The sequence below is a fragment of the Carcharodon carcharias genome, chromosome 14, assembly GCF_017639515.1.
Source record: "Carcharodon carcharias isolate sCarCar2 chromosome 14, sCarCar2.pri, whole genome shotgun sequence".
Taxonomy (NCBI): domain Eukaryota; kingdom Metazoa; phylum Chordata; class Chondrichthyes; order Lamniformes; family Lamnidae; genus Carcharodon; species Carcharodon carcharias.
In genome coordinates, this window is record NC_054480.1 from 102,896,011 (window position 1) to 102,912,516 (window position 16,506).

The 16,506-nt window shown below is 43.6% G+C and overlaps 1 protein-coding gene across 1 annotated transcript in view; it reads left to right on the plus strand.

Annotated features, from left to right (window-relative positions):
• The first annotated feature begins 8,303 nt into the window (after nt 1-8,303).
• The window catches only part of LOC121286946 (dual specificity mitogen-activated protein kinase kinase 2), an 89,184-nt gene continuing 80,981 nt past the window's right edge, over nt 8,304-16,506 (plus strand). Inside the window, exon 1 of the mRNA XM_041204278.1 lies at nt 8,304-8,640. Coding sequence (XP_041060212.1) covers nt 8,549-8,640 — 92 coding nt within the window. The 5' untranslated portion in view covers nt 8,304-8,548. The remainder of the gene's footprint in view (nt 8,641-16,506) is intronic.

Consider the following 16,506-nt stretch of genomic DNA (forward strand, 5'->3'; position numbering starts at 1 on the left):
TCTTTACTAGGTCCTTGCTCATCTCAGGTAAGCAGGGAGAACCAATCAGAGCTCACGTTATCATCAGGGCAACAGGGCATCAAAATCAGTAGCCCTTCAACACAGGTGACAGCGATGGGAGAGTTTCACAGCACAGCACCCATAAACGAATGAAGTAATCACTGTAGACACAGAAGGGTCCTGATGTGTAAGGTTAAGTATTGTTCTCTCGTAGTTCATCAAATGATTGTCACCGTTTATGACTGTGTCATCTTTATCAAGGATCTCAGGGCCACCAGATAGTGATAAGGGTAGAAATGCCTTGACTTTTCAAGATGGAAATCAGAGGCCCATCAAAGAGAAGTGTGTTGATACAGGAGGCCTCCAAACCATTAACTGAAATGCCTCATTAACAGGTCCTCCCACATCTTCCCGGCATCCACTATCTGCAGGCCCTCATGGGGTTCAGCATGCTGCTCTGGACCTTCATGTTCCTCTTCTGAGACGTCACTGGACTCATCATCTCCATGCCTGGTGGACCACCATGTCTTCATCTGCCAGTTTTTCCCCTTTTGCAATGCCAAGTTGTGCAGCCAAGAATGAGGTAGTACCTTTTGATTAGAAGCATTAGGGCCACATACTCTTTGGAAACTAAGTGTCTAAATGGGGTAGAGGATCAGAGGGATCTTGGGGTACAGCTTAGATATACAAGTCACTAAAACCATTAAACCAGAATAAAAGTACTTGAGTTCATTTTTACTTCTTCATTATATTGCCTTTTTAACATAATAAAACATCCTAAGACGCTTCACAGCAGCATTATAAAGTAAAATTTGATACCATGCAACATAGTACAATATTAGGCCAAATGGCCAAAAGCTTGGTCAAAGATTTAGCTTTTAAGGAGCATCTTTAAGGAGGAAAGTAAAGAGTGGAGAGATTGAAGGAGGGAATTCCAGAGCTCAGTGCCTAGGCAGCTGAGACACAGCCAGCAATTGTGGAACAATTAAAATCAGGGATGCTCAAGAGGCTTGAATTAGATGAGCACAGATATCCTGGAAGGTTGTGGAGCTGGAAGAGATTACAGGCGTAGGGAGGGGCGAGGCCATGGACGGATGGGAAAACAAGAATGAGAATTTTAAAATCAAGGCATTGCTTTACCAGGAGCAAACATTGGTCAGCAAGTATTGGGATGATGAGTGAACAGGTCTTGGTGCAAGTAAGGATACCAGTAGCAGAGTTTTGGATGACTTCAAGTTTATAGAGGATAAAATATAGGTGACCAGCTAGGACTGCTTTGGAATAGTAAAGTCTAGAAGTAACAAAGGTATGAATGGGGGTTTCAGCAGGAGATGAGCTGAGCCAGGGTGACGTTGGGTGATGTTGCAGGCGCAGTCTTAGGTGATGTCAGAGATGTTAGTGGAAAGCTTATCTTGACATCAACTATTAAACAAGCACAGGGTTCTAACCCGAAGTCAGTGATTGAGGCAGGACCGTGCAACCCATTGCAGGAGTTTGTGTGGCTGACCCACCTGACACAACTGAAGCTGTGAATGGCGTAGATAGCTGAGCCAATATGTCAGAGTTTGCAGGAATAAGCAAGACCGGTGGGGACAGTTCACCATAGATGGTAGGATCATAGCCAGAAGTGGAGCAGATCACAGAGCCAATGTAGAAGGAAGGAACCTTGTAGCATTCAGGTCTCTTGACTCAATAAGTTGTGCTCCAGAGCTGGGACCCAAAGAATAAGTGCAGTATTGCAACAGCCTTCATCGATGGAGGTAACAAAATGGCGAGCCTGTGATTTGTGATTGGCATGAAGGTAGATCAGATCACCAGCATTAATTGAGGTGAGTGTTGGCTACACTCCTCGCAAAGCCTTGGATGTGTGATTGTATGGGTGATTGGCCTGGTGAAGCCAATGTTGAGTCTCAGTAACCCTGTTTCAGACAGGGGACTCCACACATTGGTGAACTGGTCTCTTTCTGTCCATAATTCTGTAGCAGAAAGGCCTTGACAATGAAGATGTGACTTGAGTCATGCAGTGGCAGTGGACAGAACCAAAGGTGTGATAGGGCCTCCATGCGATTCGTGGCATAGGAGCCCATCCTCCAATGCCCATAGTGCCTTCTCTGCTTGCTGGGGTTCTTCGATCTCCCAAGATCAATAGTAATGGCAGTGTTCCTGAAGCAGCTTGTCTCCTAACAGGGCGGAAAAGCCAGGGACAAGATCAGTCCATATGACAGCTAGGGGGCCATCCAGTGGATGAAGCCCAACGCACAACTGGAGAGCATACCTCAAGTTGCCATGGTGTTCAGTGACAATGATGCAAGCAGCTGTGTGAGAGATGATACACACTCATACAACTGGGTTGCCACTCATGCTTGATACTGTCAGCCACTAGTGAGGCACCAACCGCCTCTAGAGAGTCACTCAAAGACTGAGGGGCAGTGTGCAGGATGGTCTGGAGGGCAGCGCAAGTATGACAAGCTAGCTGTAACCCATTCAACGGAGGCATCCATGTCAAGCGCATAGAAATATCGGCAAGTAAACAATTTGAGCTGATGACATGACATTTTAGATGTATGATGATCAAGACATAGCGGAGAGCAATGATAAGGCCTTTCAGAACATCATGTGGAATTATAATGCCTTTCCTGGAGGGGGAAAGAGACTTATTGAGCTAAACGAGCAAACCATTTCATGCAATGGTAGCAACCCAGGGGTAGTTGACATCGTGAATATTGGTAAGCTTCTTAGAAGGGTGGGTGCCTTGCAGTAGGTAGGCATGCATGCGACAAAGGAGTGGATATTCTGACTGGATAACTAGCCATGTTGGTGAAAGAGAGTTTGGTTACAACTGACACAATGTCATTAAAGGATAACTGGTGAATGGTGGAATCTAAGGTCTGGCGCATGAAGGAACTGGCTTGGGATGCGGGGGATCCTCACAGTCAGGTGCACTGCAGCTTGCAAAATCTGTTGGGATGTTCATGGATCCAGATAGGTGTCCAACAGAGGCCTGGTAGCCACTGACTGTGGAAAGGAAAGTAGTGACACAGGGACTGACAGGAAATTCTCTCTTGCTAAGTTTCTCAGAGACTTGATGCCTGTGAAGACACAAGGCCAATGCTTGGACTGCATAATATATGGACAAAGTACTTGATAGAAGTTGCAATGGACAGAGCTTCGATTTCACAAGGCAACCAGGTGATTTGACGGCCATGCTGTTTAGCACAGAGAAAACCAGCGACTTATAAGTCTGTCATCACAGATCGCATGCAAGGTGAATACAATGCCATGTTTAAAAGCACCATCCATGACAACCCAGGGTGATCATCTAGATGAGTAAGAGTAATGGTTTTAGTTGATGAAACAGCAGATTGTGCCAATTGAAAGCTCGTGTGCAGGGATCATCTGTCTGCTCGCTCCTTTCATTGGACTGACAACTGGCGGTAACAGCATCCAATGGGATTGTGTATGAGGCACACTGAGGGAGGACTTTTGAAAGCATCTTACAGATGAAAGATCTCATGCCAAAAACCTTTTCTGATGGAGAGCAAGTAGATAGAGTGGCCACAAAATGTGGGCTAGCCTGCAAGGTACCCCTGGGACCAAATCTATCACAGAATAATTGTAGTCTTAGGGCAGATAAGTCTTTGGGGCTAATAGACGTAGGTCACATCGTAACAGAACATGTAGTACATGGTGCCAGTTGTAAAGATGTTCTTCAGGACTGTTACCACCACGGTAAAGGCCATCTGCAAATTTGACAGTGTCATGACCATGGATCCTATCCCCAAATGCCTTATGGACATATTGAACTTTTAACTAAGAGATGTGTTTTTTTCTAAAAGGAGATACAAGCAAAAGCTGGCTGAGTAACCACTTTGTTGGAAAATTCCTATGTGGATTATTTGACCGACTAATTCAGGGAGAACAGAATGTAGCACCTAAAAGGTGTGGCATGGCCTACTTCAGACAGACACACTTCAAGGGAAAAAATACAATGCAAACTGAACTGTAATATCCTGAGATTGCAGAGATAATAGAAAATGATTACCATCTCAGCCGAGACCACCTCCTGTTGAGTTATATCCCAGGCTGTGAACATGAACTGAGTTGAAAACAAATCTGGGCGAAAGACGTTTGTTTTTTCCCTTCCAGGAATACATGAGGAACGGGGTTTTAAAAAGCCAACTGCAACCCTAGTTCCGTTTGTTGGTCTAGTGTTCTGTTCTGGTGTGTGTGCTAAGGTCACAGCTGAAAAACACAAACTGGGTATCCCTGCGCTTGCAGGTTAAAAAACCCTCTCTGACTGCGGGAAGCAAGTCACAAGTCAGCAAAGCCAGTTGAAAAGGAAACAGGTCAACTCCTTTATGCTAACCTACAGAACCGAGAATCTCCAAACTGTCCAATTGCCAAAGTCAGCACTACCAGAATCACCCCAACTTAACGGCCAACCGTGGTTCACCATCTACTCCTCATGGACAAGCAAAAGGACTCATTCATATATCCTTTTAACTTTTATTTTTGGACTCAATTTCTCATTTCTAATCTGTGTTTATGAGTGTTGCAATTTTATTTTTTCTTCTTGCGTTTAGTAACTAATAAACTCGCTCTTTCTTTGACTCAAGGAAGCCTGGTTAAACTGGCTCCTTTTAAAACATAAGTACATTTGGACTGGGAAAGGTATTCATGAGGGAAGGGATCCCTTTCAAATTAACTTTGTTGTGACCAACCAAGAGGGTTGAATAAAGAAAGGGAGCCAGTTCATCCCTCCTCACCCAAGAGCACGACAATTTGGGGTACCTTGTCCAGTATCATAACAAATTGGGGGAAGTTCGCCTGGGGACCGGTTGTAACAATGGCTATGCCCTCGTCTAGAAGATCACCTAGAATGCGTCATGTCAATTCCTTGAGGGCACTTTCAGATCCAGACATGCACATGGCAGATCAAGTGTATGTATAAACACCATTGTAGGGTGTGATCACTCCACAGTACTTCATGGAAGATCGTGCTAACGGAATCTAGTAAAAGACAGGTCAGATTAGTTGCAATAATGGGCTTCCAATGGGAAATCAAGCATAAGGTTGAGCCCACATCTGGTATGAGTGAAGGTTGCAGCGCCCAATATCAGTGAATGCTCCGACAAGTCGAAAACCCCTACTCCGTTTCTTCACAAGAAATGATGGATTAAGGTACTCCACAGTGATCCCCACATCTTCAAGCTGAGCAAAGATCCAAGGCTTTCAAGGTCATCAAATCATTGTTGCAACTCAAGTTTCTTTTCCTTTATCCTTTCATGGGATGTGGGTGTCACTGGTAAGGCCAGCATTTATTGCCCATCCCTAATTGCCCTTGAACTGAGTGGCTTGCAAGGCCATTTCAGAGGGCAGTTAAGAGTCAACCACATTGCTGTGGGTCTGCAGCCACACGTGGGCCAGACCAAATAAGGATAGCAGATTTCCTTCTCTGAAGGACATTAGTGAACCAAATGGCATTTTTACAACAATTGATGATAGTTGTCATGGTCAACATTACTGATGCCAGCTTAATATTCCATATTTATTACTGAATTCAAATTCCACTAGCTCACATGATGCGGTTTCAACTCATGACCCCAAAACATTAGCCTGAGCCTCTGGATCACTAGGGCAGTGACATTACCATCATGCCACCAACTTTCCCCAAGTTTGTCGGTTATTCTGGGGGAGGCGGCCCTTTCGTTGTGGAGGTTGTACAGATCCCATGTTGACATTAGCCTTTAAGGGTCCAGGCTTGCCATTGAGAATGCTGGATCAAAGACGTCATCATACTCCCGAAGGAGCATGTGTAACTGAGAACATGCACGCTGAGGCTGCATGTGATCCTGATCCACAAGAACAAATTCTGAAAACATCGTACATTTGTGTTGCATGGTAAGTGGCTATGTCATGTCGCTCTAAAAAGACAGAGAATCTTGGTTGCTAGGGGTGAAGACAGATCATATGAGTAAAATGTTCATTGCGAGACAGTACTGGTGGTTCATGGGAGAGGTTTGCGATGTGAATCCTGTCATCAACAACAGTCAAATTATGTGATGGAAGCCAGATTTGGGTGGCTTGGTACAGTTTGGTCCTGAAGGAAGAGAGGACAGTTCAACAGCAAATGTCATCAGGTCTGCAAGATCAACAGGTAGTGTCATCTTGATGAAATCCCTGGGCCAGATTGTTGGTGACCTTGAGAAAATGTGAAGTACATGGACTCATCTCACTGCATGGGCTGGAGGAAGAATGAAATCCATAAATATAAATGGTGGTGTCACCTACTAGCACTAGGAGCTTGGCCGATCAAATTGACATATCATTGGTTTCCATGAACGGAGTGGCTGCAAGTACCTCAACATCAAGGTTCTCCATGACCAGATCTTCAAAGGCAAGGTTGTGACGATCTCTAGACAAAGAGAAGTGTGTTTCACCAACCACATGTAAAGACAACAAACATCAGCAGATTGAGATGAACTCTTGACTGAGACATCAAGTTTCATAGCTGTGGAAATATGGATCATGTTGTCAGTGGCTCCACTGCCAATGGTCACCCGAATAGCATGGTGCTTTAAGAATGTGTCTAAGTAGGGTGGCTGAGGGATCTGTACATTCCAATGAGACGTCAGCAGGTTTCTCATTCCCTTCAACTAAATGAGCGCCCATGATGATATTATCATCATCATCCAAGATAGCAGCTATCTCACGAGCTTCAGCCATGTATTAGCAGTCTTGATCTGGCAGAAAATTACATTTACTGAGAAAATTCTTATCCAGTTGGCCCACTTGCATAATGGGAATGACACCTGCTGTGCGTGCGGAGGAGAATTATGGAATCTGGTGGTTAGGATAAGGTGAAACCTTCTGGCAGTACTAGCAAGGGGAAGCAGCAGCGCAGAAAGTGAATCCAAGGCTTGGAAGATCTCTAGCTTAATGGATGCCATAGTATGTGACCTGAGCTTGGTGCCATATCTCTGCTTCAGTGGTAGGCTAGGATGAATGAATTGTAGCCAACATAGGACCAATATGTTCTCCAGTGAGGGTGACATCTCTTCATTAAGAGGTACACCATAATGACTGAACCCACCTTCCCACAAGACATTATCCTGAAAGAAGGCCACCAGACAGTGATAGAGATCCTCATGCAATGTCTGATTGCAATCTGAAATCAGCCAGGCCTTGGAGATGCCAAGGCTCAAATGAATTGACTGAGTCAATCTTTCCTAAACAACCAGTGCCTGATGCATGGCTGCCACTGTTTCCAGTTACAGTACTGTAATATTGTGGACCAAATAAAGGTCAATATCCGTGTATAGGTGTCAAATAAACTCACCAATTTACTTTACAGGGGGGTGGTGGGGTGGGGATATATCCCACCGCTGCCAGCGTGCCTGTGGGTATTATTTACCTTCAGGTTGGCACATACACAGGATCACAATGCCAGCAGTGTTGAGATAGAAACGTCGGGTTTTACTGCAGCCATGAAAATGAACAGTGTAATACAATGATAAACAATGGCCCTGCCCACTGGGCTCCCGATCACCTGAGGGTAATAAAGTACAGTGGCGCTGGTTGCTGCCTCCCTGTTTCTAGGGGTGTTGGTTATCCTTTGGCAGGAGAAGGTGCATTGGGGATGGGTGTTCCAGTGCTGACTACACACTCTCATTCCCCAGGGGCCGAGCTCCATTTGTGGGACACACACTAAGGCTCAGCACTACCGCCTGCTCAGAATTTCTAACATCCAAGAGGGAGTGAGGGGGGAGAAACACTTCCTTTGATCGGCTGGGAACTGAGAAGCTCCAGGCTGCGGCCTACTTACTCCCACCCCAACCGCCACCAGCTGAACACTCGCTAGAGTACAGCATTGGGCGAGATGCTGAGTCAGCGCGCGCTGCGCAGGCCCCACCCCGTCTCCCTTAGCAACCAGGCCCCACCCCTCGTCTCCCTTAGCAACCAGGCCCCACCCCTCGTCTCCCATACAAACCAGGTCCCGCCCTCTCGTCTTCCATCACCTCTCGGCCCCGCCCCTCGTCTCCCTTAGCAACCAGGCCCCGCCCTCGTCTCCAGCTCCAAATCAGGCCCCGCCCTCGTCTCCGGGTCCAAACCAGGCTCCGCCCTCATCTCGCTCACTAACCAGGTCCCGCCCTCTCGTCTTCCATCACCTCTCGGCCCCCGCCCCTCGTCTTCCTTAGCAATCAGGTCCCGCCCCTCGTCCTTCCATGACAACCAGGCCTCGCCCTCGCCTCAGTCTAGGCCCCTCCCGTCACCCATAGCAACTCGCGGGGCCTCGTCGCTCGGTTACACCCCCCCGCGGACTTGGCTGTTCCTCTCCAGCCCGGAAGCAGTTGCCGCCGCCGTGACCCTTTACTTGCATCGGCGTCTTGGAGGGGCCGCTGCCGCCAGTCAAAATTCAAATGTGAATAAGGGAAAAGCCCTTGGCCAGGAGGAGGGGAGGGGGGGAAGAGGATTATTATTATAATAATATATTAATCGGGGTAGCTGTTTACAGGGAGCGAGGAGCCGCTCGGGCACCGTGTGTAAGATGTTCGCTAAGCGGAAAGCGGTGCTGCCCGCCCTCACCATCACAACCACCGTGGGCGAGGGAGCGTCTCCCACCCGAGAGGACAACGCCGAGTAAGTACAGGCCGGGCAGGGCGGCGTGGAGCTGCCTGTTGAGTTTCCTCAGGCCTCGTCCCCACCGCGATTCCCTCCTCTCCAGGCAAATGTATTCGGGCTTTTTTTCCCCCCCAGTGAAATTTATTCCAGCCTTTTATCCTTCTCCTCCCACAAATGTATTAAATTCCCTCAAAACAGTCCTTCCCCAAGGGATTTCGCACCGTTAATAACCTCAGCATAACCCGATTTAAACTTGCATGAAACCTTCAGAATGGATGATCTTGGGTGATGTCGAGTCCCTGGGGTTGATTGAATGGGTTGATTGATGAGTACTTCAGAGTAATGACAGGGATGTAACCTTTTCATAAAAAGATTTAATACATCTTCAGATGGAATAAAAACTGAAAATAGGGACTGCGTGTTTTCATTCCCTAAATACTGGGACAGCAGTTCAAAGTAAAACCATTTAATGGAAATCATATATTTAGTTCGGAATCATGTTAAAAACATGGATAAAACCTTGTTTTGGGATTATTGAGGTAGGATTACCTTAACTAACAAAATGACAGAGCAGGCTTGATGAGCCAAATAGTCGTTTGTTCTTTGCTTCTAACCCTTGAGCTGTAACGCCCAATAGAATCCTACATTTGACCCTTAATCTGCGTTTTAATAAGATGATCTGGAGAGATATCTGGTTGGGTGCTACTGTTGGCTTTCATGCTGCTAAGTGAGGAAGGCAAAAAAAACTGCGTTGCAGCTTGTCGACACTTTACATTAACTCCTGTTTACATGTGTTGATACTGGATGAGGACTGGTTCAGTTATGATGCCCCTGTGGAGGGCAGCTGAATCATTACAAATAGTGCCATCAGGAGGAAAGGGCAAATTTTCTAGCACCAAGATATATTTATTTCCATATATTATGATAAGTTATATATTCATTTTGGTTTGGCTCAGTGATAGCGCTTGCACTCTGAGTCAAAGGTTGGGGGTTTGAACCTTACTTGAGCAGATCACCAAGGTTGATATTTTAGCGCAGTACGTTTTGTTTCCTCCCTTTTTTTCCTTCTAGGCTGGTTAGCAGTCATCTTTTGAATTGCTCGATTTTGTTTTTAAGTTGGCCATCTGAGAGATATTTGTGTATAAAACCATTGAATTGGTCCTGTACTTTTCAGATTTTCTTCACTGCAAAAGAGTTTTTGTTTATAATTATTGAGGTGATTTTTGCTGCTTATGCAGGTGATGCAATTGTGCCCTATTGTATTTTTTCTGCCTATTTTCAATCACCCTCTTCCAGATATTTTTCAAGATTTTTTTGTTCAGAATTTCAAAACTTTGAAGGAATACTTGCTGGCTTATTGCAACATTGTCAGGCTTCTGCAGCAGGCTTGCTCCCCTTTGAATCTCTACACTTGATGCTGCCCTTTTTCATGATCAAGTCATTAAACTTTAGGCAGTATACCTTTAAAGTTGGCAAACTGCAATAGCATTTTTCTAACCAGAACATTGTCCATCAATATCCAAGTTTTGCTACATCGATTGCTTCTTAACCTGTTTTATAAGTGGCAGTTAATCACGCACAGTAATAAAAATTGTTTGAACTCTGCACATTTTAACTTCTGAACTATGGTACAGGACTTGAACGGTGGGTTTGAGTTTAATCCAAAAGCTCGTTAAAGTGCCTTTATTTTGAGTACATTCTAATCAACATTTTAGCTGAGCTCCTCTCCAGTATCTTCCAGAGTGGTTTAAATATACTTCCTGACAGTAATCTCTTCATCTCAGATGCATACTGTATCTCACATTTTTGTCACATTTTGCTAAATTGATACGTGCATCTGCTTGCATTATATCCTGCCCATTAGGTTTGCTACTGGTGATCTGATTCTCATCACTCAGTAGTGATTTTCAAACACGTAATTCTACTTGAGTTGAACTTTTGAGTCAACATAGTAGTTTTAGTTGCACATCAGTGCAATAATGGTAGTATCATTCAGGCGACAAATAAAGATTTCAATTTAGATAGTGTCTTTCATGGCATCTCAGCTAATTATGTACTTTCGAAATGTAGTCACTGTTGTAATGTAGAAGAGGCGTTGCCTTGCACAACCAGCAGTGTGATAATGACCAGATAAACAGTTTTAGTGATCTTGGCTGGGACACCAGAGAGAACACCCCTGCTTTACTTTGAAATAGTACCGTGGGATTGTTTACATCCACTTTGGAGAATGAGCCTTGGTTTAACATATTAAAGACGGCACCTCGGCGATGCAACATTCCCTCAGTACTGTCAGCCTGGATTTTGTGTTCCAGTATTTGGAGTGGGATTTGAACCTACAGTCTCCTGACTCTGAGCTGCGACTGCTAAAACTGAGCCACAGCTGACACGTTAGGTACGTATTCAGTACACGAAAGTTTCATTTTTTTAAGGAGACAGTCAAATTTTCTAGCCTTAATGTTTAGCAGCGGCACAAAGTTCATTTTGACATGTTTGAAGCCCCATGAGAAAAGTGTTGCTATTTTCAGAATGTAACAGGCTGATGCTAAATGGACCACTAAGTATAAAGTTTGAATAGTGAATAGTCAAGGCAGTGCTTGAAGCCTTGGTGTGTCAGCCAGTTTCACCTACTGGAGTCATTTTGGCCAGCACATATATATTTTAATTCCGCAGCCTGGACCTTCACTTTATCTGTGGGATTTATGACGTACTTTCAGGAGGCCTGTGCCTTCCTGCCTTTCTCTTCTCCAGGTCAGTGAAATGTTTAGCCATGAGCAGAAAACCTGAAGTTGTATTTTAAAGTAGTTTTGCCTTGCTGTGCTGATGACATAACCATGTTACAACAAGGAAGTGCCTGTTGCACATCCTGGCACATCCGACTGTGAATATCTGGTTCATGTTAATATTTTAAAGGTAATTTTTGGTTATTGGAAGAGTAAAGTTTAACTGTAGAAAATAGGATAAATGCAAACAAAGTAGCTTGAAGTCTATTACACTTAAAAGGTTGGGACTATGTTGACCTGAGCGTTAACAGCTAGAAAGGTAAGGGGCATAAAACAGCAGGTTGGCTTACTTAGCTGGAGAACTGATGACAGCTTTATTGCTTGCAAAAAACGTGTCGTCCAGAGAGATGTTTTGTTTTGGGAGTTAGAACTAAATTAGTTTAAAAGCATTCAGTGAACTCTGAGGGACTAGTTGTCATGGAGATGGGTGGAGCTTAAGAAGGCTCTCTGGTTTCCATCTGTGTGTGGTTTGCTGGAAGAGGGGCTTCATTGCACTTTGGACTTTGTGTGGTTCGCAACTCACAGAGAAGCCCTGGGAACTGTCAGCGTGCTCCAGGTGTTAGGGCTCAGAAGTCCTGTGGGGCTGAGAAGGTAGCGGAAGGTCACCAGTTCCGTGCCAGGCAACTGGGGCTCAGAAGAAGCCCTGGTAGCCATTTATAGCTTGGTGGGCCGGGAGATGTGTGTAGAGAAACCCAGGGGCAGTACCAGCTTAGTTAAGCTAGCAGTCTGAGGAAGAGTTGAAAGTGTGCCAGTAATTAAAGGTGGCAGCGCAGCTTTGTGAAACCCCTGGAACGAAGTCCCAGGAGAAGAGATTGAATTATCTGGAAGTGAGCAGTCATTGAGCAATAATCTGAATTGGAATGGTTTTCGACAGAATTCAGAGGCTAGATCTTCAAAAGTGGGAAGTTGAAATCTCTCATAAGGGAGACAGAATTTTAACAAGTGATTGTGACTCAATGGTTACTGAAACCTGGGTGGGTTGCTAAGAAATCTGTGGGATCTGTCTTGGTCACATCTGCCGTTTAATGTGCAGTGTGGTGCTTTTGACCGCAGTTTGTCTGTTAATTCATATTTACTTCATGTTAATTCTGAATGTTAGGGTATTAGATAGGGATTGTTGACTGTTCTAATTTTGTGACTTTGTATAGTAAAGTTTATTTTGGTTGCTTAAAACATGAAAAATTGTGTTATATTTTTCTAGTTGGTAACTGAGATTTCAAACTTTGTCTACAAAAAAATTACTGGTCCGTAACCGAATGCTAATACAGCTCATAGATTTTTAAGAGCAAGATACAGAATGTTGAAGAGTTGGGCTTGGTTTGGAATCCACTTGTTGAACTTTTAACATCTTCAACTTCAGCACATAAATGTAATGTGGAGATAGGTAAACAGAATTTTTATGATTACTGTATTTGAATTTTTTAAAAAGGTGGTAATCCACTGCAGAATCTCAGTAAACCTCAAACTGCTCTTACTGAATCTCCATGCGTGCTGAGGGTACTTCAGTGCAGTGACTAAAAACTAAGAACAGAATTAAAATCTTGGTATTGAAGCAATGTGCTCTTTGTTTCTTTCACTTTATCTGTCCTTCTTGGAGTATGACTGATGTACAGTTCTATGAAAATCAGCTGCCCAATAGTATCTCACCCAAAATGGCTATTGTTCATGTGCATTGGTTGACTTTTGAACTCTAGAGAGACCTCGCAACTGAGCCCATTTATAGTCAACTGAGATCACGTGCACTTTGCAACAGGATTACTAAATAGAATTCACAAGTGAGGGTTCTGGCTGATTTATCTTGTTCCTTTGCCTCTATAGCCTACAGGGTGATGAGTTCAATTATTGTTCCTACTGTTGCCCTGGTTGATCAGCTCAGTCAGCACAGACCACAGTTTCTTTCTAGAATGCTCAGTGACACATTGAGTGTTGCGTTTACCCGCTGAGCCTTTGGGGTGCTACAGTATGTCATAGATACCAAGGAGTTATTTCAAAACTGTAACCTAAGCTAAGTTTGTGTGTGTAACATACCATTCAAAAATTGCTATTAATCCAAAGCTAAATTTAGCCAGGGGTTGGCAGCTGTTCTCAGTTTTGAATCAGTACCTCTTGTAAATCTTTCTTTGTAGTGTTAGATTTGTCCAACCAAGCACCAAAAGTACGGTGATCTGTGTACAGCTCTGCTGCCAGTTCCCAACAACTGCTAGCTGAGAGAGCCCAGAAGCCATGCCTGACTGCTGCTTAAAACATTTGGTCAAATCACCACAGTTTGCACAATATGTGAAGTTCATTAAAAATTTCCCCATTGACTTAGTGTACCCATAATGGTGCAGTTATAGTGGTTATATTATTTGCCGTATTTTGTTATCAGACTTATTAAGTTTTTTGTTAAAATTCACTCCTACTAGGCAGCTTGTCATGAGGCCATCCCATATGGACATCGTACAATTGGTGCTGCACATAGTGAGTCTGATCAGTCAGATTTTGTTTTGTATAACAAAAACTTGCATTTATATAGTGCTTTTAATGTAGCAAAATGTTCCAAGATGCTTGACATGAGCTTTATCAGACAAAATATGTTATCAAGCCAGAGAGATGTTGGAACAAGTGACCAAACACATGGTCAAAGAGGTAATTTTTATGGAACGACTTAAAGGAGGAGAGGCGGAGCAGTTTAGGAAGGGAGTTCTAGAGTTTTGGGACCAAAACAACTGAAGTCACAGATGTCAAAGGCAATTGGGATGCACAAGAGGTCAGAATTGGAAGAGCACAGAATTCTGAGGTTGCAGAGCTGAAGGAAGTTACAGAGATAGAAAAGGACAGGTAGAAGAATGCAAATTGTGCCCACTGACAAAGCCAAGGTCTTTAACTTGCTCCTGTGATCAATGGCATATGTATTGACTGAAAAACAACCTGAACCTGTGGTTTCACCAACTTGGTTGATAACATGCACAAAGAAGATTGACAGATTGTAATACTTCTCTACAACTTGTGGTTTGCATTGTTGAATGGTTCTGAGCTGTGCTTTTGTGAATAGTATTCAATGTGTGTTAAATTCTGTGCCACCTTGACTTGTTTCATTGAGAATATCTAGTTCTTATTGGAAATTAGCATATATTAATGCATTTGACACTTGCCCACATACAGTACCTTTTTTCTATGCTGCAAATTCAGGTCACCCCCACTGTATACAGCTCAAATAACTGGCCTAATTTTCAGCAGTCCCCTTTTGCAGAATCAGAAAGTGGAACCAGAGTTTTATCCCAGTTTTTGCTTTTATTTTGGTCATCATGTGTGTCTGGACACATAGCAATGTGGTTGACTCTTAACTGCCCTCTAAAGTGGCCTGGCAAACCACTCAGTTCAAGGGCAGTTAGGAATAGGCAATAAATGGTGGCCTTGCCAGCGATGCCCACATCCCATGAAAGAATATCGAGTGATCATGTTGTGCTACACTAAAATTAACTGGATGAGATGTGGTCTCAGTGACAAGCCCCAACAGACTTGCTGTCAGATGCATCCATACACTAATGCATTATTTTTCAAAATTTCCAGTAGAAAAACTTAACTAATAAGCTCATTAGATGCTATCATATTTGAACTATGTAACATAATTACAAAGTGAAAGAGGCTACAGATGGCAAAAAACGGTGTGCTTACACTGGCACCATCAGGACTACTTCCAACAAAAAACCGCTGCATAAAAAGAAATCAACACTTTTTTTCTTTGTTAAAATTTGTCGGTGGAGCTGGCTTGGAGAATGTAATGAATATGTATGCTCAAACTCAATTAGTAGGTACAGTTAAAATGACACAATCGTTGGTTAGTTACCTCTTGTTGATATTTCTGCTCCCTTGCACAGTTCCTGTAGACTAGCTCCCTGATGTTCTCATTAGCACTTGCTGTTTAAACAATAATCCTCTGGATTACAAAGGAGAACAGTGGCCTGGCTTCTTGTTGTTGATTGTGCAGTCAACTCTGTTGTTGGGGAAAGGGGAGGTGGGAAATACAGAAATAAACACAAGGGTGTAAAAACGGTTTGATACTTTTTTAAAAAAAGCGAGGTACAAATACATAATTCACACTTTAAATTGGTATTACATCTTTATGGTGGAAGCAGTGTATTCTTCATCCCTTTTCTCTCACTTTCACATACCAGCAACATATATTTATTATAGTGCTTTTAAATGTCAAAGCAATTCGCAATTAATAGAGGAGAGGGGTTAGGGCAAATGGCAGAAGGATCGACTAAAGAGATGTATTCTAAGAAGGCTTTGGAGTTGCAGAGCAGTATAACAAGCAGGGCAATTTGAGGAGGGCGAGAGAACCTCTGATCTGTGAGGCATAACAGACTACTAATAGTAGTGGGGAGAGAGGGAACATGCTTTAGACCAGTTTTGGAAGCATAATATACATATGAATATATTGAACAGATTAAGAGCATGAGTAAGCAATTCAGCCCCTTGAGCCTACTCTGCCATTCAATAAGATCAAGGCTGATCTGATTGTGGCCTCAATGCCACTCTCCTGCCCACACAGAGAGTGCAGACAGGAATGTAGGGCCAAGTTGCAGACATAGAAAGTATGACTATGGAGGCACTTGAGCACAAGGAGATGGATTTTTAAATTGATGTACTGTTGGAGGAGGTAGGTGAATGGAATTTTTTGTTGTATAATATGCGGTTAACAGTTTTAAACGAGTTGGAGTTTATAGAAGATAGAACTTGAGAGATTTGCAAGAGATTTTTTTTGAGCAATGCAGGTGTTAAGGACACAGATCAGGTTTTTGACAGAGGTAGCTAATATTTTGGAGGCAGAGCTATGCTACCTTGGTGACAATGGTCAGGGAGGGATTAGAATCATTAGAAAGGATACAAAGTTTCTGCTGGTGGATGAAAACATAGGCTTCTGGATGAAATTGAGCTCATCCAAGATTCTGTTGGAGGTGGAGTCTGATATCATAAGACAGCGTGGGTGTCGAGACAAGTGGTAGAACTGGATGTCCTCAGCATGCATCTGAAAACCAGCCCTATTACTTCAAACAAGGTTGCCAAGAGGCAGCATGTAGGTGAAGATGGCATCAAGTATAAATTCTTGGGGAATTCC